Source organism: Gorilla gorilla, chromosome 15 (assembly GCF_029281585.2).
Source record: "Gorilla gorilla gorilla isolate KB3781 chromosome 15, NHGRI_mGorGor1-v2.1_pri, whole genome shotgun sequence".
In the NCBI taxonomy this organism is placed as follows: Eukaryota; Metazoa; Chordata; class Mammalia; order Primates; family Hominidae; genus Gorilla; species Gorilla gorilla.
The window spans coordinates 117,267,111-117,287,733 of NC_073239.2; the positions used below are offsets into that span (position 1 = coordinate 117,267,111).

At 57.2% G+C, this 20,623-nt stretch overlaps 1 protein-coding gene across 1 annotated transcript; it reads left to right on the forward strand.

Annotated features, from left to right (window-relative positions):
• Positions 1-13,216: 13,216 nt before the first annotated feature.
• Positions 13,217-20,326, forward strand: SLC25A47 (solute carrier family 25 member 47). Its single transcript, XM_004055692.5, has 6 exons — positions 13,217-13,320; positions 15,687-15,730; positions 16,055-16,126; positions 17,134-17,316; positions 18,670-18,994; positions 19,316-20,326. The coding sequence occupies exons 1-6, from the start codon at positions 13,293-13,295 to the stop codon at positions 19,594-19,596; spliced, it is 933 nt and encodes a 310-aa protein (XP_004055740.1). The 5' UTR covers positions 13,217-13,292; the 3' UTR covers positions 19,597-20,326.
• The last annotated feature ends 297 nt before the right edge of the window (positions 20,327-20,623 follow it).

Genomic DNA, 20,623 nt, shown 5'->3' on the forward strand with positions numbered 1-20,623 from the left:
CTTTCATGCCCTCTGGCCCTCTTATTGGAGCCCACCCTCTAAGCTTGTGCCCCTCTCAGGGCCTTGGCACTGGCAGCTCCTCGGAGTCCCTGGGGTCCTTGGGAAGGGGCCTAGTAGCCTGGGATTACAGGCACCCGACACCATGCCTGGCCAATTTTCTGTATTTTTAGTAGAGATGGGGTTTTGCCATGTTGGAAGCTTCTGCCTGTCCTGGCGTCGTTACCTCTAGAACTTGGGTTCCAGCCGGGCGTGGTGGCTCACGCCTGTAATCCCAGCACTTTGGGAGGCCGAGGCGGGTGGATCATGAGGTCAGGAGTTCAAGACGAGCCTGGCCAAGATGCTGAAACCCCGTCTCTGCTAAAAATACAAAAAAATTAGGCGTGGTGGCAGGCACCTATAATCCCACCTACTCGGGAGGCTGAGGCAGGAGAATCGCTTGAACTCAGGTGGCGGAGGTTGCAGTGAGCCGAGATCTTGCCACTGCACTCCAGCCTGGGCGACAAGAGTAAGACTCCATCTCAAAAAAAAAAAAAAAATACAAAAATTAGCTGGGCGTGGTGGTGCATGCCTGTAATCCCAGCTAATTGGGAGGCTGAGGCAGGAGAATTGCTTGAACCTGGGAGTCAGAGGTTGCAGTGAGCCGAGATCACGCCACTGCCCTCCAGCCTGGCAACAGAGGGAGACTCTGTCTCAAAATAAATAACTAAATAAACAAACAAACAGGATTTGGGTTTCTGCTCAATGTTTACCTCTTCAGAAGGGGCTTGGCTGACTGCCATGGTCTGAACGTGTGTGTCCCCCCCCAAATTCATATGTTGAAGTCCTTTTTTTTAACTTTTAAGTTGAGGGGTACATGTGCAGGTTTGTCGTATAGGTAAACCCATGTCATGGGGGTGTGTTGTGCAGATTATTTTGTCATCTAGGTATTAAGCCTAATGCCCACTGATCCTCTCTCTCCTCCCCTCCACCCTCAGGTAGGCCCCAGTGTGTTTTGTTCCTCATATGCTGAAGTCTTAACTCCGGAGGTGATGGTGTTAGAAGCAGGGCCTTTGGGAGGTGATTAGGTTATGAGGGAATGGGATTGGTGCCGTGTGTGTGTGTGTGTGTGTGTGTGTGTGAGAGAGAGAGAGAGAGAGAGAGAGAGAGACAGGGTCTCTCTCTGTTGCCCAGCCAGAGTACAGTGGTGCAGTCACAGCTCACAGCTGCCTCAACCTCCTGGGCTCAAGCCATCCTCCCACCTCAGCCTCTTGAATAGCTGGAACCACAGGGGGCAGGTCGCCACGCCCTGCCCCACCAGTTTGCCTCCTCCCAACCCGAGCAAGGGTGGAGCAGGCAGCCTTGGAGCCCAGCCTGGTGAGAGGACCCAGACTCTGCTCTGTCCTGCTGTGTGGCCTTGGCCACAGGTTTTCCCTCTCTAGACCTCTGGGGTTGGAGTTGGCCAGTGGGTCCCTGTGGGGCTGAGTTGCCACCACCTTGGCAAACAGCTAGGAAGGCAGATTTCGAGGCCCTGCCCCAGACCTAAGAAGTCAGCCCCAGGGAGCAGGTAGAGACAAAAGCTGCGTTTAAACCAGGCTCTTTAGTGGTTCTGAGGTGGCTGTGAAACTGTGGGTTGAGACCATCTCTAAGGATAGATTCAGGAAGATCCAACTTGAAGGGGTGGGTTGCCCCTCCACACCTATGGGTGTTTCTCGTTAGGTGGAACGAGAGACTTGGAAAAGAAAGAGACACAGAGACAAAGTATAGAGAAAGAAAAAAAGGGGGCCCAGGGGACCGGCGTTCAGCATACGGAGAATCCCGCCGGCCTCTGAGTTCCCTTAGTATTTATTGATCATTATTGGGTGTTTCTCGGAGAGGGGGATGTGGCGGGGTCATAGGATAACAGTGGAGAGAAGGTCAGCAGGTAAACACGTGAACAAAGGTCTCTGCATCATGAACAAGGTAAAGAATTAAGTGCTGTGCTTTAGATATGTATACACGTAAACATCTCAATGCCTTACAGAGCAGTATTGCTGCCCGCATGTCCCACCTCCAGCCCTAAGGCGGTTTTCCCCTATCTCAGTAGATGGAACATACAATCGGGTTTTACACCCAGACATTCCATTGCCCAGGGACGAGCAGGAGACAGATGCCTTCCTCTTGTCTCAACTGCAAAGAGGCATGCTTTCCTCTTTTACTAATCCTCCTCAGCACAGACCCTTTACGGGTGTCCGGCTGGGGGACGGTCAGGTCTTTCCCTTCACACGAGGCCGTATCTCAGGCTATCACATGGGGAGAAACCTTGGACAATATCTGGCTTTCCTAGGCGGAGGTCCCTGCGGCCTTCCGCGGTGTTTTGTGTCCCTGGGTACTTGAGATTAGGGAGTGGTGATGACTCTTAACAAGCATGCTGCCTTCAAGCATTTGTTTAACAAAGCACACCTTGCACGGCCCTGAATCCATTTAACCCTGAGTGGACATAGCACATGTTTCTGTGAGCACAGGGTTGGGGGTGGGGTTACAGGTTAACAGCATCTCAAGGCAGAAGAATTTGTCTTAGTACAGAACAAAATGGAGTCGCCTATGTCTACTTCTTTCTACGCAGACACAGTAACAATCTGATCTCTCTCTCTTTTCCCCACACCAACTCAGATAGTTCTGCTTTTGAGTCTCAGCTGGGACTCCTCCTGGCTGCGCTGACTCATGAGCCTTCCTGCCTCAGGTTTGTCATCTGTGAACCGGGCTGGGGAGAATTCTAGGGGCTGGTCTATGCACGTGGGGGCCTCACACCAAGCTGGCACAGAGCAGGGAGAGTGTCTGCCGTGCTGTTCTAGGGCAAGATGCTCTGGCTCTCTGCCCACAACTGTCCACACCTTTGCAGGAAGTGGAAGATAAGTGTGAATGTAATTAATCAGCTGAAGTCCTGAAGGCTTCCTAAGGGCATCTTCAACGGTCTGGATGGGTTGGGGGAAATCGGGGCCCCCGCAGTGAGGCTCCTGGCCCCAGCTAGCAAAGGTCCCAAACAGCTGCTGAAGACCCAGGAACAGGTCAGGTGGCGTTGTGGCCAGGGGCTGGGGCCCGAGCTGTTGGTTTGAGGCCTGGCACTGGCGAGTCATGACTCTGCCCAACTGGTCTCTTTCTTGCTGTGAATAAACATTTGCCGTCTGGATAAATCTCCAGCTCTCAGCCACTCAGTGGGAGTGACCCCTCTTTGCCAGGGGGTGCCCTCTGGGCCTCAGAGGGTGAAGGGCTTGGGGCCTCTTGGCACAACACATTCAGTGCCACAGTTGCCACCAAGGTGTGTGGGTTTCTTGTATTGCCATTGGTTGCAAACATTTAGTTTCCCAGGGCTACTGTTCAGGCGAGCTGTGGGCTCTGGGCAGGCTGGGTGCCATTCAGAACCCACTTGGCCTTCAAGGGGGCCACGAAGCCTGAGGAGGCTTGGGCCAGATTATGAGAGGACCAGAAACTCAAGATGGGAAGTGACATAAATAAATAACACATGGCGAGTGCTTCTTGGATAAAAATAGAGCTGAAGGGGGCAGGAGTGGGGGCGGGGTATGCTCCAGAGGCAGAAGGCCAGAGGGATGGTGCGGCCACCTGGTCAGGACACAGAGGGGCCGGCAAGAGGAGCTCAGCCAGGCGTCTGTGGAGACAGCGTGGGCTTGCGGCCCTTGGCCTTCCTACATTGCCCAGGGCTCACAGAATTTAGCCTCGGGGGCAGCCCTGGGACGCTGCGGGGGCCTGGCTGTGCCCTCTCTCAGGTTCCCATTGTCACAGTGGGTATGGCTGGGTGAGCAGGCAGTCCCAGGCCTCCAGTCAGGGCAAACTGGGTTGGAGTGGTAGGGTGAGCTGGAGATGGCACCTGGAGGCAGGAGTGGGCGGGAGAGGGCGGGGAGGCTGGCAGAGAAGACAACGTGTACTGAGCCCGAGGTGTGTTGGGACCAGTTACCTGCCCAGCACGTGCTGGCATCGGGCAGGGCTGCGTCTTCCTGGGGCAGCTGCGTAGGGCTCTGCTACCTGCCCCTGCTTCGGGCTCTGTCCTCTGGAGTTCCCACCGCAGCCCCATTATTGAGCTCCTCTGCCGCTTGGCCCTCCAGTGTCTGCGCCACACGTGAGAGCGTGAAGGCCAGCTGGGAGCCGGGTTCACCTCCAAAGTCACTCCTTCACAGGCCTTGCTGTCCAAACGGAGGGTGGCAGGCAGCTTCCCGTTCACCCTGTCCATGTGTGGATTTTTTTCTTTTCCTTTTTTTTTTTTTGTTTTAGAGACAGAGTCTCTGTCACCCAGGCTGGAGTTCCGAGGCCGCAATCACGGCTCACTTCAACTCTGACTTCCTGGGCTCAAGGATCCTCCTACCCTAGCCTTTCAAGTAATTGGGGCTACAGCATGCACTACCATGCCCAGCTATTTTTTCTTTTTCTTTTTCTTTCTTTTTTTTTTTTTTAGAGACAGAGTCTTGCTAAGTTGCCCAGGCTGGTCTCGACCTCCTTGACCTCAAAGCAATCCTCATGCCTTGGCCTCCCAAAGTGCCAAGATTACAGGTGTGAGCCACTGTGCCCATGCGTTTACTGAGCATCTTTGTGTGCCAGGCGTGGCTAGCAGGGGCTCCTGGTGAGCCTGCCTGCAGGAGGCTTCCCTTCGAAGCTGCCTCTCTTTTCCCCTCCAAGGCACCTCCTGCCTGGCATTCTGTCCTGTCTCCCCTCCTTCATCTGCCACTGCCCCACCAGGCTCACTGCCTTCCCTGGATGTGCTGTGCTGCTCCAGCCTGGGAGCTCCAAGCCCTTCCCAGTCCTTGCTGGCCTGCCAGCCTCACCCCAGCCACTCCCTGCCAAGCACGTCCAGGCCGGTGTGCCCATTAGGCATGCACTCCTACTGCTGCCTGCGAGGATGTCTCCATCTGCTTTCCAGAGGGCTCATCTCTCTTCTCTTTGCTGAAACCTCCACAACAGCCAAGACTGAGACAGGCTTCTGGGGTCCTTGCAGGGGCCTGCCACATTCATCTGTTTCCATTACTGGCTCTTTGTGGTGGCTTGAAAATATGTCCACAAGTCTTTAGTGCTCCCCCATTTCAAGAGGCGAAACCTCACTTCCCTCCCAGCAAGTGTGGGCTGGACTTAGTGACTCGCTTCCAGTGAATAGAAAATGGTGGCAAAGACAATGCATTGCCTCTGAAACTGGGTCCTAAAAGGCACTACAGCCCCTCCTTGCTCTCCTGGATCACTCGTGCTGGGGGACATTGGTGCCATGTTGTGAGGGTGCCCAAGCAGTGCTGTGGGGAGGTCGGCAGTGTGGTGAGGAGCTGAAGCATCCAGCCCACAGCCGTGTGAGTGGGTCACTTCGGCAGGGCTCCTCCCAACCTAGCCTAGCCTCCAGATGACTGCAGCCTCATGAGAGCCCCTCATCCAGAGCCACCCAGCCAGTTTATTCCTGGCTTCTGGACCCTCAGGAGTTATGAGATCATAAATGTCGATTTTTGTTGTTTTGTTTTTGTTTGTTTGTTTGTTTTGTTTTGTTTTTTAGAAGGAGTCTCGCTCTGTCGCCCAGGCTGGAGTGTAGTGTTGCGGTCTCGGCTCACTGCAAGCTCCACCTCCCGGGTTCATGCCATTCTCCTGCCTCAGCCTCCCGAGTAGCTGGGACTACAGGCGCCCGCCACCACGCCCGGCTAATTTTTTTGTATTTTTAGTAGAGACGGGGTTTCACCATGATGGCCAGGATGGTCTCGATCTCCTGACCTCGTGATCTGCCCGCCTTGGCCTCCCAAAGTGCTGGGATTACAGGCGTGAGCCACGACGCCCTGCCAATGTCTGATGTTTAAAGCAGCTAAATTTTGGGGCAATTTGTTGCGCAGTAATAGATTACACACTCTCCAGCCAGGCTGGGGCCACAGGTGGACGGAGGTGGCATCTCTGTCTCCCCTGCCCAGCGTGGGGCCTGGCATGAGAAGGTGCACACGAGTGAATGAATGAAGGAATAACAGACAGAAGTCAATCCCTTCCTTTGCCCACATGAGCTGATATGATAGGCCCCAGGCCCTGCTCTGGAGAGGGCCTCCCTTTCCTCAGTCCAACCTCCCTGTGCCTTGGATCCAGGTGAGAACCCTGAGGTCCAGGACAAGTGGCCTTCTCAGCCCTTGCAGCCAGTGGACTCCAGGTCTAAGGATGCCTCCTGGTCAGGGCACAAAGGGCTGGAAAGCAGGGAGAAATGTGGGCAGCAGGAGGTGCTGCAAGAAGCAGCCCCCCAAAAGGCTTACGGGTCTGGGGACTCTGAAGGGACAGAGCCAAGGTGTGGTGGGGGCTCAGGAACGCCAGCAGCAGGGCCTGACCTGACCTGCGTGGTCAGCCCTCTGACTTCACTTCTGCCTCTGATTACTAATACCTGTTAACCCTGCTGCAGCTGGCTGTTGTCCCTGTTCACAGATAGGGAAACCGAGGCACAGGAGTTAAGTCCATTGGCTACGGTGTCATCTGTGGCAGAGCTGGGCCTGAAATTCCAGGTCTTTTCTTGGACCTTTTTTTTTTTTTTTTTTTTTTGAGAGTCTCACTCTGTTGCCCAGGCTGGTGTGCAGCAGTGTGAACTAGGCTTGCTGCAACCTCCACCTCCTGGTTCAAGAGATTCTCCTGCCTCAGCCTCCCAAGTAGCTAGGATTACAGGCACCCGCCACCATGCTCAGCTGTTTTTTTGTGTTTTCAGTTGAGACAGGGTTTATGTTGGCCAGGCTGGTCTTGAACTCCTGACCTCGTGATCTGCCGACCCCGGCCTCCCAAAGTGCTGGGATTACAGGCTTGAGCCACCGCGCCTGGCCATTTTTTTTTTTTTTTCCAGACAGAGTCTCGCTCTGTTGGCCAGGCTGGAGTACAGTGGCACCATCTCATCTCACTGCAACCTCGGTCTCCCAGGCTCAAGCAATTCTCCTACCTCAGCCTCCCAAGTAGCTGGGATTACAGGTGGGTGCCACCACGCCCGGCTAATTTTTGTATTCTTAGTAGAGACGAGGTTTCACCATGTTGGCCAGGCTGGTCTTGAACTCCTGATCTCAGGTGATCCGCCTGCCTCGGCCTCCCAAAGTGGTGGGATTACAGGTGTGAGCCACTGTGCCCACCCTTTTCCCGAACTCTCATCAGCTGCTTCTGTCTGGGCTGTGGTGTCCTTATCGGTAACAGGAGCAGTGGCAGTGGGCCCACGGGGTGGGGTTTGACACCTGTGATGAGCTCAGTGGGAAAGGTAGCAGCTAGTGCCTCTTCCTGCAGGAGTGGGAGCTGGAGTTGGGAGGCAGCCCTACCTCTACACCCTGTTTCCAGGGAGGGGAGGCAGCACAAATGCCCTGTGATAGGCTTTGTAGCTTGAAGGTCTGTCCCAGGGGCCGCACAGGCTCAGAGACCCCAGGCCCAGGGCCCTAGCTTTCAGGATTTCAGAGGGAGGCTAGAGTGTCTGGGAGGACTGAGCGGGGGCTCATCCCGCTCCACACACCAATCTCACCCCAAAGGCACACCCACTCCCTTCCAGAGTGGGTGAGACTGCACCCACCCACTGCCTGGGGTCGTGTGGTCTGCAGCAGCCAGCTGGGCATTGTATACACCCAAACAGACACGGGCCAAGCCTGGAGCATATAGGCTCTCATATCCTGGGCACAGGGCTGGCTTGTTTCATTTTACTTATTTATTTTGGGGATCAAGGTCTCACTGTTGGCAGACTGGAGTGCAGTGGTGTGATCATGGCTAGGGTCCTGGGCCTGGGGTGAGAAAATGCCTATATTTCTCAGAGATTTTGGGAGGCTGACGCAGGTGGATCACCCGAAGTCAGGAGTTCAAAACCAGCCTGGCCAACATGGTGAAACCCCGTCTCCACTAAAAATACAAAAATTACCTGGGCGTGTTGGTGGGCGCCTGTAATCCCAGCTACTCAGGAGGCTGAGGCAGGAGAATCGCTTGAAACCGGAAGGCGGAGTTTGCAGTGAGCCCGAGATAGCACCACTGCACTCCCGCCTGGGCAACAGATCGAGACTGTCTCAAAAAAAAGAAAGAGGAAGATAAAGGAAAGGCTAGTGCTGGCCGGATCGCTGCAGGCGGGTCCTCAGGCTGGGTGGTGAGACTTTCACTTTCCATGCTGGTTCCATCAGTTCTGTGTGGGTTAAAAATAATCATAACCTGTAGTTATTCCTTTCGTTATAAAAATAAAAAGGTATTTTAGAATGTGTGGCCCGGCCAGCAGGGCCTGCAAGCTCCCTCCCGAAGCCCTCTGCGGTGCCCGGGTTGGTTGCTTGGGCAACGTCTGCCGCCCCCTAGGGGACAACGCAGCCTTCCCGCAAGGGCAGCCCGGGCAGCGCACAGCGTGGGCTCGGGCACCGGTGGAGGAGGCCTGAAGGCAGCCTGGATCTCCTAGCAGTCACCCTGCCTGTCGGAGGGGCAGCCGGCTGGCTCCAGTGGACTCTCCCAGGCTCTGCCTCCTGCCGTCCGCAGAAGACCCCAGGTCCATCGCCTGCTGGAAAAATCAAGACCCGGAGAGGTCACGCCACCAGCCCAGGGTAGCACAGCTGGGAGAGGCAGAGCCCCGGGCCAGACCCTAGGCTGAGGGCTCCTCCCCTCGAACAGGCAGGAACGATGAGGCCTGGAAGGAGGCTGGACAGGGTACAAACAGCTTCATTCCTGTTCACTGTTCTTTTACTACTTTTTTTTTTTTCCAATGAGACCTAGGCTGGAGTGCAGTGGCATGATCTCAGCTCACTGCAACCTCCGCCTCCTGGCTTCAAGCGATTCTCATGCCTCAGCCTCCTGAGTAGCTGGGATTACAGACACCCGCCACCACACCCAGCTAATTTTTGTATTTTTAGTAGAGATGGGGTTTCACCATGTTGGCCAGCCTGGTCTCAAACTCCTGACCTTAGGTGATCCGCCCACCTCAGCCTCCCAAAGTGCTGGGATTATAGGCATGACCCACCACCCTTGGCCCTTTTACTACTTTTTAAATTTTTTTAGGTGGGGTCTCACTCGCCATGTTGCCCAGGCTGGAGTGCGGTGGCTATTCACAGGCATAATCCCACTACTGATTGGCACAGGAGTTTTGCCTTGCTCCATTTCCAGCCTGGGCGGGTTCACCCCTCCTTAAGCAACCTGGTGGTCTCCCACTCCTGGGAGGTCACTGTATGGATGCTGACTGTAGTGTATTGGACAATCAGCACAGTACGCTACAGCCCAGAACTCCCGGGCTCAAGTCGTCCTCTCACCCCAGACTCCTGAATAGCTGGGACTACAGGCATGCGCCACCACACCCGGCTACTCCTTTTTATCACGGACTACGACAAATGCCATATACTCATCATCTTTCTCCTTTTCTTCCTTTCTTTTTTTGCCAGACAATGTTAAAGTAAATTTCAGCTATCGTGCCATTTCACCACCCTGTACTTCTGTTTGTATCTCTAAGAAATATAGGCATTTTCTCACAGAACTTTGGTGTCATTATTGCACCTAACAAGAATAATAATGATTGTTTAAAGTCGTCTAATGCCACTGGGTGCGGTGGCTCATTCCTGTAATTCTAGCACTTTGGGAGGCTGAGATGGGTGGATCACTTGAGGTCAGGAGTTTGAGAGCAGCCTAGCCAACATGGTGAAACCCCATCTCTACCAAAAATACAACAAAATTAGCTGGGCATGGTAGCACGTGCCTGTAATCCCAGCTACTCAGGAAGCAACTCACTGCAACCTCCACCTCCTTGGTTCAAGGAGAATCGCTTGAACCCAGGAGATGGAGGTTGCAGTGAGCCAAGATTGCACCACTGTACTCCAGCCTGAGCGACAGAACGAGACTCCATCTAAAACAATAAAAATTAAAAATAAAAAAGTAAATAAAGTGATCTAATGCCATTGGCTATCTCCAGCTGAGGACACCCAGGAGGGCAGGGCCTCCAGGTGCACACCTTCAGGGAGGAGAAGGTGCTCGGTGGAAAGGATGGATGGGGTGATGCGGGCCGGTGAGTGACATCCTTTTGAGGTCCCTTTGATCATTAGGGCCCAGCACAGTGTGGGTGCTGAGGATGTGGACTGACTGACGGCCTGTCTCAGATTCTGCAACACTGTCTCACCCCTTTCTTGTGGGGCCCCTGCCATCCTTCCATCCATCTTTCTGTCCATGCCTTCATCGCTCTACCCCTTCATCCATCCACTCGTCCCTCCATCCATCATCCACTCATCCATCCGTCTGTCCAGCCCTCCTCCCATCCATCCATTTGTCCACCTGCCCATCTCTCCCTCCTCCGTTTGTCTTCCATACATCCATCTGTCTGCCCAGCCCTCCTCCATCCGTCCCTCCATCCCTCTGTCCATCCATCCATCCTTCCATCTGTTCACTGACTCATTTTCTCACATACTTATTTACGTGGCCTCCCCAGGGTGCCAGCCTATTCTGGGTGCCATGGGTGTGGAGACAAACCCAGCACCACCCTGCCTGCCTGAAGCCCACAGCTGAGTGGGGGAATGTTTAGACCTGCACGAAGCAGCCTAAATGGTGGGGTGGCCTGTTTTCTATTTCTGCCTCAGAGAAGAGGGTCAAGTTAGGGCATGTTTGTTCAGGAGACAAAGGGCAGGTAAAACTTGGCTGCGATGACTGAGAACATGCTTGTCTCAAATGTCACCTTCTGGGGCCTCCCTAACACCTCCTGCAAGTCTCCCTCTCCCCGACACCTTATTTCTCTCCTGGCACTTGCCGCCATTGCGGGTACTCTGTATTTTGGCTATTCATCTGTTGGCTGGCTGTCCTCCTCCCTGAACATAATTATGGTCCACCAGGGCAAGGGCTTTTTTTTTTTTGGAGACAGAGTCTCGGTCTGTCTCCCAGGCTGGAGTGCAGTGGCCCAATCTCGGCTCACTGCAACCTCAGCCTCCCGGGTTCAAGCAATTCTCCTGCCTCAGCCTCCCAAGTAGCCGAGACTACAGGTGTCCACCACCACGCCTGGCTAATTTTTGTATTTTTAGTAGAGACAGGGTTTCACCATGTTGGCCAGGCTGGTCTCGAACTCCTGACCTTGTGATCTGCCCGCCTCAGCCTCCCAAAGTGCCGGGATTACAGGCGTGAGCCACTGCGCCCAGCCCAGGGCAAGGGCTTTTATCCGTTGTGTTTACTGATGTGTCCCAGTGCCTAAAACTCGACAGGCAGCCTTGGTTTCATGAGTAGAGGGCATGGGCGGGGCGGGCTGCAGTCCATGGGATGATGACACGGCTGGGGCCGTGCAGATGGACAGTGGTGAAGGGATCTGAACGTGAATTTAAGAGGTTGACACACAGGACTGGGGACTCTGGATGTGGGGTGGAGAGAGAGAGGTGACCAGGGCAATTCCTGGGCTTCTGGCTCAGGGTGCTATGGGTGGGTGGCACTTGCTGCATTGGATGCTCTACAGGAAACATGGATCTGAATGGTCCCTGTTCTTTCAGTTAGACACAGTGCTTCAAACTGCCTCAGCACCCAAGGTACTGGCTTCTTGAGTGCAGCATCAGCAATCGAACCCAAGTCTCAGCTGTATTTGCCCTGCCCAGAACAGGCCAGCCACCTCCTTCCTTCCAGACTCTATGCTTCTGTTAATGCAGCCTTAGCATTTAGCTGGCCACTCTCACAGGGACACGCCTGGACTTTGCCCTGCGTGGTCGCAGATATGAGGCAGGTGCTCTCTTCATTTCATGGACGCAGAAGCGGAGGCACAGAGTGGTCAACGGGCTGACCCACGGTCTCAGCTGTGAGTGGCAGAGCTGGGCTTTAAAGGCAGGCAGCCAGCTTCTAACCAGATGCTAAGCTTCATCCCCTTGAGGGCCAGGACTAGCATTGGGACTGGCCTTGGATGGGCCACTTCCCGCCCTTTGCCCTCTGCCGTGGCAGCTGGCACTGCTCATCCTGTGTCTCCCACTTGCCTATAAATAGCCGGGCTGGCAGGGGGGCTGTCCCTCCATCGGCTCTCAGCCTGCTCAAGGCCAGCCTGCAGGTCCGGCCATTAGAGGACAGGAAAACAGGTAGACAAACAGCCTCCTGGCCTTGCCACCTGTCCCGAGGGCTGCCCAGACCGGCTGCCTGGGCCTCATGCATCAACGCCTGCCCCTCCCCTATCCTGCTGGCATTCCAGTCTGTGAGGCACTCACTTAGATTCTGTTGCTCAGCAGCTGTGTGGCCGAGGTACCTGCACAGCCTCCCTGAGCCTTGGTGTCTCCCGTGGAGATCTCACAGGGCTGCAGTGCAGGTCACATGGGGCATGCACTGAGTCCCCTTGAGAGCCCTCTGGGGCCTCCCCAGGCGGGCCTGGATATCCCAGAGGTTGGGTTGTATGAGAGCGTCTGGGGATCACATCCAGCCCTGCCGCCCTCGTGGCCTTGGACAAGCCCCCTTTCTGGGCCTCAATGGCCCCATCTGTGAAATGGGGAGCACTAACGCTGCGCTGTCTCCCTCCCGGGGCGGTGAGGAGGATCCTAGAGCCTGAGAGTGAGGGGAGCTTGGTGAACTGTAAGGTGGGGTGCACGGGCAAGGAGGTCCCTGTTTTTACAGTGCCCAGCAGACAGAAGTAGCGTCTTAGTGGACAGGTCTCCCCTTCAGGAGGGCCCCAGCCGCTGGTTCAGAGGCTGAATCGGCAGCCTCTGTCCCTGGTTCATGTGGGCAGAGGGACTTGGTGGAGGCAGCCCTGGCCTTGGCCTCTGGGTCCAGGGAGACGCATTCCCATGGAGCAGAGAGCAGGGAACCAGGGCAGCAGGAAGGGTGAGAGCAGATGGTGGGTGATGTTCCTGGGTTCAGGCCTGTCCTCGCCACCCCCTCCCTCCCTGCCAACTGGAGCACCTTGAGGACAGGGACTGGCTCTCATTTGCCTGGGTGTAGCATCAGCAAAGTAAGTGTTTTTTGAGTGAGTAAGAGAGGAAGCTTTGCAGGTTTCCCAGGCAGGGGTCCTGAGCAAATCCAGGGGAGTCGGGAAAGCCCAGGGGACACAGTGAAGGCCTGAGCTTGGACCTGGAGGGCGAGAGCTGTCACAGCCCCATCTCTGGACCTCCCCAGGAGGTGTTTGGATGTGATGGGGGCAGTGCCCCTGCCCTCTGGTGCCTGCCACCTCCTCTGCTCTCTCCTGTGTTTTCCTGACACCTGGGTCCCGAGGGCACTGGGACAAGGGTCCCGGGGGCAGGGAGGGAGTCCAGCTGTGTGCCGCGTGGCCTCAGCAGGCTCTGCTTCCGGTCCCCTCCCCTGCCGCAGGTATTTAAGGTCTGAGAGGGGCCTGCTGGGAGCTGTTGAGGCCACCCTGGTGGCACCAAAGCCCTCTCAGGCAGGCAGACCCAGGGCCTCCCCGCCACACCTTGTTCATGGATTTTGTCGCTGGAGCCATCGGAGGTAACAGACAGGATGGTGGGCTGTGCAGACACTGCTGCTCCTGGGGGTAACAGGAGGAACTGAGGTCCAGGAAGGTGCTGGGCAGCAGGGGGGGCTTTGAGGAGCCCCTCACTCCCCAGGATCTGCCAGGAGCAGAGAGCGGGTTCCTGGGAGGCTAAGGCTGGGTGAGGGGTGCTGCAGGGCCTGGGGGGCTGCACTGGCCTGGTAGGCTCAGACAGGAGGCTGAGGGCAGGCTGGGGATGGGGCTGTGGTCTAGGCATGGGGGCCGCCCGAGAGGCAGAGTCAGGGAGGCTGGGAGTCCTTGGTGTGGGGAGGGGTGATTGAGTCACTGGAAGGGAAAGAAGACCCCAGGAGAGGATCGGGAGGGTGGGGAGATGGGTAGGGAAAATGGGGCCTGGTCCTGCAGCAGGGACTGGAAGGGGCGGGCAGAGGACGGTAAGGGGCCTGGCGAGGTGGCTCCACCTGCCCTGCTGGGTGTGTGCACCTGGCTAGGCCTCCAGAACCTGCTTCTCAGGCCAGACTCTGCTGGAGAAACCGTTCTCCCTCCTGGGGAAGGGCTCCTGGTGAAAGACTGATTCAGGGAGATAACCAGGCCCTGGGACACGGGCTCAGCTCCATCCCGTGGGCTGTGGGGGCTGTTCTGAGTGGGCACTCCTGGCCTTGCTGGTCTTGTGAAACATCAGTGGGTGGCGTCAGTACTTCTGGAAACAGCATGGGGGTTGGGAGAACGGCCCAGCTCTGGCCCTGGGAGAAGGCAGAGTACCTGCCCCATTAACAGGCTTTTTCTTTTTTTTTTCCTTGAGATGAAGTCTTGTTCTGTCGCCTAGGCTGAAATGCACTGGCGTGATCTTGGCTCACTGCAACCTCTGCCTCCTGGGTTCAAGTGATTCTCCTGCCTCAGCTGCCCAAGTAGCTGGGATTACAGACATGCACCACAATGTCTGGCTAATTTTTGGGTTTTTAGTAGAGGCAGGGTTTTACCATGTTGATCAGGCTGGTCTCAAACTCTTGACCTCAAGCGATCTGCCCGCCTCAGCATCCCAAAGTGCTGGGATTATAGGCGTGAGCCACTGCGCCCGGCCTCCATTAGCAGGCTTTCTCAGCCCCAGCTAGGTGCCAGCCTGAGGCCAGCCGCTCCCTTCCTCAGGGAAGCTACTGGACTTGCCTGACGTCACACAGCTGGAAAGGGCTCCTGAGTCTGGCATCTTTCCTCTGGAGCCATGAGGAGGCCTAGGTAAAGGGCTCTCACTCTGTGCCTGGCCCTGGGTCATGGGGTGTCGGCCCTGGGTCATGGGGTGTCAGCCCTGGGCCGTGTCCTTGGAGAACTCCAGTTCTGGAGGTGGCGGTGGCATAAAACAGCAAGGCCATATGACAAGGGCTCTGCTCAACATGTTCCAGGCGCAGAGGCAGCCCAGAGTACAGAGGCCAGAGAGGGCTCCAGAGAGGAGGTAGTGTCGTGGCAGGGCTTTGATGGATGAGTAGGAGCCTGGTGAGGTGTGTGAGGTGTATGGGAGCGTTAAGAAGGGTCGTTCTCTCCAAGCCACTTGGTCTTTTGCCTTACATTTATTCACTTCCTTCTTTCATCCCACATATTTACTGAGTCCTGGGCTACAGTGAATAGGGTACAGTCCCCATGTGCCTATTGTCTTCCATTGGCCTTTACCACCTCCCCTCAGGGGAGAGAATGGTCCTCCCAGGGACCACCCTGTTTCCTCTCTGACTTTCCTGTGGCAGTGCTGGGGCTTGGATGTTGAGGCCTGGCACCCGAGGCCTCTCTGCAAGGTGTGGACTCCCGGCCCTCTCTCTTCCACACACACTTGTGGTTCCAGGCAGTCCTGGCTCTTCACGAACCCCGGTTTCGGCTTCGGCTTCCCTCCTCCTGGCCTTTGCCCAGGCTGTGCCTCCCCCTCCTTCCACCCACTCAGCCAAAACACAGTTACCGCCTGGCTCACAGGCAAACTCTCCATGGGCTGACGGCTTGAGGGCAAGGTCTGCCTGGCTCAGAGACAGGGCCCAGCTAGGGTAGGATCAAACGTTCTCTCAGAGCATGACGCCTGTGGGGAGGCAGGGGAATGTCGGCATGTCTTTAGCCCAAGGCAGCGAGGACGAGGCAGTCCCAGGCCAGGACTCAGGGAAGGGGAACTCGCTTGCAAAGGGTAGAAGTCACTCGGAGGCTCAGTTTCCTCATCTCTAAAACGGGGGTGCCCTCAGGATTGATGAGACGTGGTGCAGACCAGAAGGGCCAAATGTGGGTCTGCCCTTGGGGAAGCCCAGTCAGCGTGCACTCTGCTTCTGCTTCCCTGCAATGGGGTTGAACTGCTCGCCGGCCCCACTCTTCTCACCGTGGGCCTCTTCTTTCCTTGCAGGTGTCTGCGGTGTTGCTGTGGGCTACCCCCTGGACACGGTGAAGGTGCGGCAATAGCCAGCCCCCCAACCATCCTAAGGCCCCTGCACCTGTCCATGGCCAGGAGACTTTCTAGAATGCTAAACAGACCCACCCCTTTCCTGCTCAAATGCCTTCAATGGCTCCCCATAGCCCCTGGGACTATGTCAGTCCCACTTTCTCACCCCTGTGCCCCAGGTTTCTCGTCTAACACAAGGCTCCCTGTCCCTGCTGTGCCACCATCCAGCATGGCTGGGACAATCAAGAGTGTGACTCTGCCCCTTCCCCAGGGCCTGCTGGCCTTGCCCTAGGCCTGGAGCCGCTCGTGCCTGAAGCCCACTTCTCCTGCAGGTCAGGATCCAGACGGAGCCAAAGTACACAGGTCTCTGGCACTGCGTCCGGGATACGTATCACCGAGAGCGCGTAGGTCTGGGGCCAGGGGCTGGGTAGGGAGACAGGGAGGGGATGCTGGGCCTGCCTCTGCTGCCCAGCAGGTGATGCCAGGCTCCCCGCTGGGTCTCAGCTCTCTCACCTTCCACATGGGAATAGTTCTGCCAATCTCATGGGTTCCTCTGAGGTCTGGAGCCAGGACATTTGGCAGCTAGAGGGGCCTCAGAAGGAGGTTCCCACCTCCAGCAGAGGGTCTAGAGGTAGCGTTCAGGTCTTTGAAAGTCGGAGGAGGGACCCATGCACTGCATTTCTGTCTCCTCCAGGCCAGGCACCCCTTGAAGGCGGTGTTGGGTGGAGTCTTTAGGGTCTAGCTCAGAGACCTGTCCGGAGCAGTACTTGGCGACATTCTCCTATGTGGACTTGGGGCTTGGTGCAGGCCAGGGGCTAGTTTGTGAAAGCAGCAGTGGCAGAACATGCTGTTACTAGTTCATTGTCAGGCCAGGCGCGGTGGCTTACGCCTGTAATCCCAGCACTTTGGGAGGCCGAAGCAGGCGGATCACCTGTGGTCAGGAGTTCGAGACAAGCCTTGCCAACATGGTGAAGCCCTGTCTCTACTAAAAATACAAAAATTAGCTGGAGGTGGTGGCAGGCACCTGTAATCACAGTGGCTCAGGAGGCTGAGGCAGGAGAATCGCTTGAACCTGGGATGCGGAGGTTGCAGTGAGTTAAGATCGTGCCACTGCACTCCAGTCTGGGCAAAAGAGCGAGAGCAAGAGTCTATCTCCAAAAAAAAAAAAAAAAAAAAAAAAAAAAAAAGTTCATCCTCATCAAGCAGCTGGGCTGGGTTGGGCCTGGTCCTCTGGCTCTTCAGGTCCCCCCTTGTGACCTCCATCTTACAGCAGAGGAAACTGAGGCCCTGAGGCCGTGAATGACCTTCCCGAGGTCCGACAGCGGAGTGCGGAGCAGGGCTGAGTGTGGGCTCCCTCGGGTGGCTCCTCCTCCTGGCGGGGCCCTGGCCTGACCTGGATCCTGTCTGTTAGGTGTGGGGCTTCTACCGGGGCCTCTCGCTGCCCGTGTGCACGGTGTCCCTGGTATCTTCCGTGTCTTTTGGCACCTACCGCCACTGCCTGGCGCACATCTGCCAGCTCCGGTACGGCAGCCCTGACGCCAAGCCCGCCAAGGCCGACATCACGCTCTCGGGATGCGCCTCCGGCCTCGTCCGTGTGAGTAGGGGCAGCCAGGGTGGGGAAGGCCCAAGAGAGACTGCGGGGTCTGAGAGGTTATCCATCCTGACAGGTGGGGAAACTGAGGCTTGATGAGGGCAGACACTGGAGGCCATGCATGGAGCCAGGGGCCGTGGGAGAAGAACTCGCATCCCGCCTAGGCTGGGCCTGGAACCCCTCAGCAGCACACAGATGAGGGGGTCGCTGCTGTCCTGCCCAGCACGGCCCCCTCAGGAAAGGGGCTGTGACCAAAGGGACTCTCCCTGTCACGGTCAGAAGGTCACCTAGAAGCCACCACGGGGAGCTGAATAGGCAGGCCCCGGGCACTCATGGCTCCAGGCACGGAGATGCCTGAACACAGTCGGCCATTGCTGGATGCAGGCATTTCTCCATCCTCAACTGTGCATGGAGCACCTGCAGTGCCCGCCTGCCCTCAGGGAGCCCTTGCTCCCGCAGGGGAGACAGATTTCCGCACTTGGTGACAGCACGGAGCCAGCTGGAGCAGCCCAGCAGCTGAAGGCCTGGCCCAGGGGTCCAGACCACCAGGCCCAGCTCTCAGCTCTGACTCTCATGAGCTGAGCAACCTTGGGCAAGCAAGGGAGACTCTTGGAGCTTCTGTCTCTCCATCTGTAAGAGCCATGATGAGAATTTAGTGAAATCATGAGGGTAAAGCCCCCAGCGCACATATGTGGAGTCCGACATGAATGAGTACCCACAAAGTGGCAGCCAGTATGTCTAGTGATTTTTTTTTTTTTTTTGAGACAGAGTCTTGCTCGGTTACCAGGCCAGTGTTTAGTGGCACCATCTCCGCTCACTACAACCTCTGCGTCCCAGGTTCAAGCAATTCTCCTGCCTCAGCCTCCTGAGTAGCTGGGACTACAGGCGCGCGCCACCAAGCCCGGCTAATTTTTGTATTTTTAGTAGAGATGGGGTTTCACCCATATTGGCCAGGCTGGTCTCAAACTCCTGATCTCGTGATCCGCCTGCCTTGACCTCCCAAAGTGCTGGGATTACAGGCATGAGCTGCTGCGCCTGGCCATGGTATTATTTTATTGCTGATATGTTATTAAATACGTTCTTGAACCTGGGTCATGGAAATTTTCTTACACGTCCCAGGAGAAGCCTGGCAGGCTGGCCTGGGAGAGATGTGGCTGCCGAGGAAGCATGGGCTTTGGCATTGGGTGGGCGGAGCTGGCTTTGGGCCCCGTGGCCCCCCAGCCCTGGGCCAGCCTGCAGGGTCTCGGGGCCCAACCTCCTGAGGTCACCGTGAGCAACATGAGGCCGGTGGGAGGCCAGGTCCAGGCTGTGGGCAGAGCCACAGGTGGCTGACCCCTGCTTCCTTCTCTGCTCCAGGTGTTCCTGACGTCGCCCACTGAGGTGGCCAAAGTCCGCTTGCAGACACAGACGCAGACACAGGCGCAGAAGCAGCAGCGGCGGCTCTCGGCCTCGGGGCCGTCGGCTGTGCCCCCCATGTGTCCTGCGCCCCCAGCCTGCCCAGAGCCTAAGTACCGCGGGCCACTGCACTGCCTGGCCACGGTAGCCCGTGAGGAGGGGCTGCGCGGCCTCTACAAGGGCAGCTCGGCCCTGCTCTTAAGGGACGGCCACTCCTTTGCCACCTACTTCCTTTCCTACGCTGTCCTCTGCGAGTGGCTCAGCTCCGCTGGCCACAGCCGGCCAGGTGAGCAGGGGCTGGAACCTGGCAGGGCGGGGAGCCCAGAAGGATGAGGAGGCCAAGGTGAGGTCGTGCTGCCTGCCAGTACCCGAGTGGGGGGCTTGAACTTGGCCTCCTGCCTCCCAGAGTGGGCTCCTCAGTTCTCCCAACACCAAGAGTCAGGACAGACTTGCTGTGTCACAGAGTCAGTGTGTGGTCGTGGACAAGTCCCGTTCCCCTCTCCCAAGCCTGTTGCAAATGAGGAAGGGCCGGAAGAGTGAGTCCAGGGCGCACTGCCCTGGGCGCCCCGATCGGGCTCCCAGTCAAGGCACTGTGGTCTCTCTGCAGATGTCCTGGGCGTGCTGGTGGCCGGGGGCTGTGCAGGAGTCCTGGCCTGGGCTGTGGCCACCCCCATGGACGTGATCAAGTCGAGACTGCAGGCAGACGGGCAGGGCCAGAGGCGCTACCGGGGTCTCCTGCACTGTATGGTGACCAGCGTGCGAGAGGAGGGACCCCGGGTCCTTTTCAAGGGGCTGGTGCTCAATTGCTGCCGCGCCTTCCCTGTCAACATGGTGGTCTTTGTCGCCTATGAGGCAGTGCTGAGGCTCACCCGGGGTCTGCTCACATAGCCGGTCCCCACGCCCAGCGGCCCACCCACCGGCAGCTGCTGGAGGTTGTAGTGGCTGGAGGAGGCAAGGGGTAGTGTGGCTGGGTTCGGGACCCCACAGGGCCGTTGCCCAGGAAAATGAGGAGCCTCCCTGCAGTGTTGTCGGCCAAGGCCTGAGCTCGCCCTGCCCAGCTACTGACCTCAGGTCGAGGGGCCTGCCAGCCATCAGCCAGGGTTGGCCTAGGGTGGCAGGAGCCAGGGAGGAGTGGGTGTCTTTGATGAGAGCGTTGAGTCGCATGGAGTCAGTTGTTCATCCCAGCTTCCCCATGGCCCTCGCCTCCCATGTCTTTGAAGCACCCCTCCAGGGAGTCAGGTGTGTGCTCAGCCACCCTCTGCCCCATTCCTAGACCCTCGCCTCCACCACTGTTCCTGTGTCTTCACGAGCCGTCCCTTACAGGCAGGGGCTTCCCACAGGCTGGGGGCCTCGGGCGGGGAGCTTGAGCTGGGCTGGCACCACGACTGAGGGCTCCCGGCCCGGCTTCTTCCCCACAGTAGGCTGCTCAGAGGGGGTGCTGCCGGGACTGCCATGCCCACCTGACAGGGGCCCGGGGTGGCCGTCCTCGCCCGGTTAGGGAATTTGGGGTGAGGTTCCTCAGGAGCCCTCACTCTGCCTGTGGACGCTGCACCTGCCACTTAAAGACCCCAAAGACTCTGTTGGGAACTGTTGTCAATAAAATGTTTCTGAGGATGTTCAGGGCTGTGGCTCCATGGCCGTGGGCTGACTGTTCCCTGCCCCCAGCAGCTTTGCACCCCGTGAGGCCTGCCCACCCGTCCTGGGAGGTGCGGGGCTGTGGCCCTGTCCCGCTCCCTTCCTGCTGGATGAGCCCTCGAAACCTGAGCTGCTGGTGCTCCCACTGTGCAGATGGCCACACTGAAACCCCGCCTGGCACTCTGGCGGGCTCCACTCTTGGCCTTCTGGGCTGTGGGGCCTAGCCTATGGTGCTGAGTCTGGCCGCAGGGGGCTGTTTAGCAGGGTACTTACTGTCCTC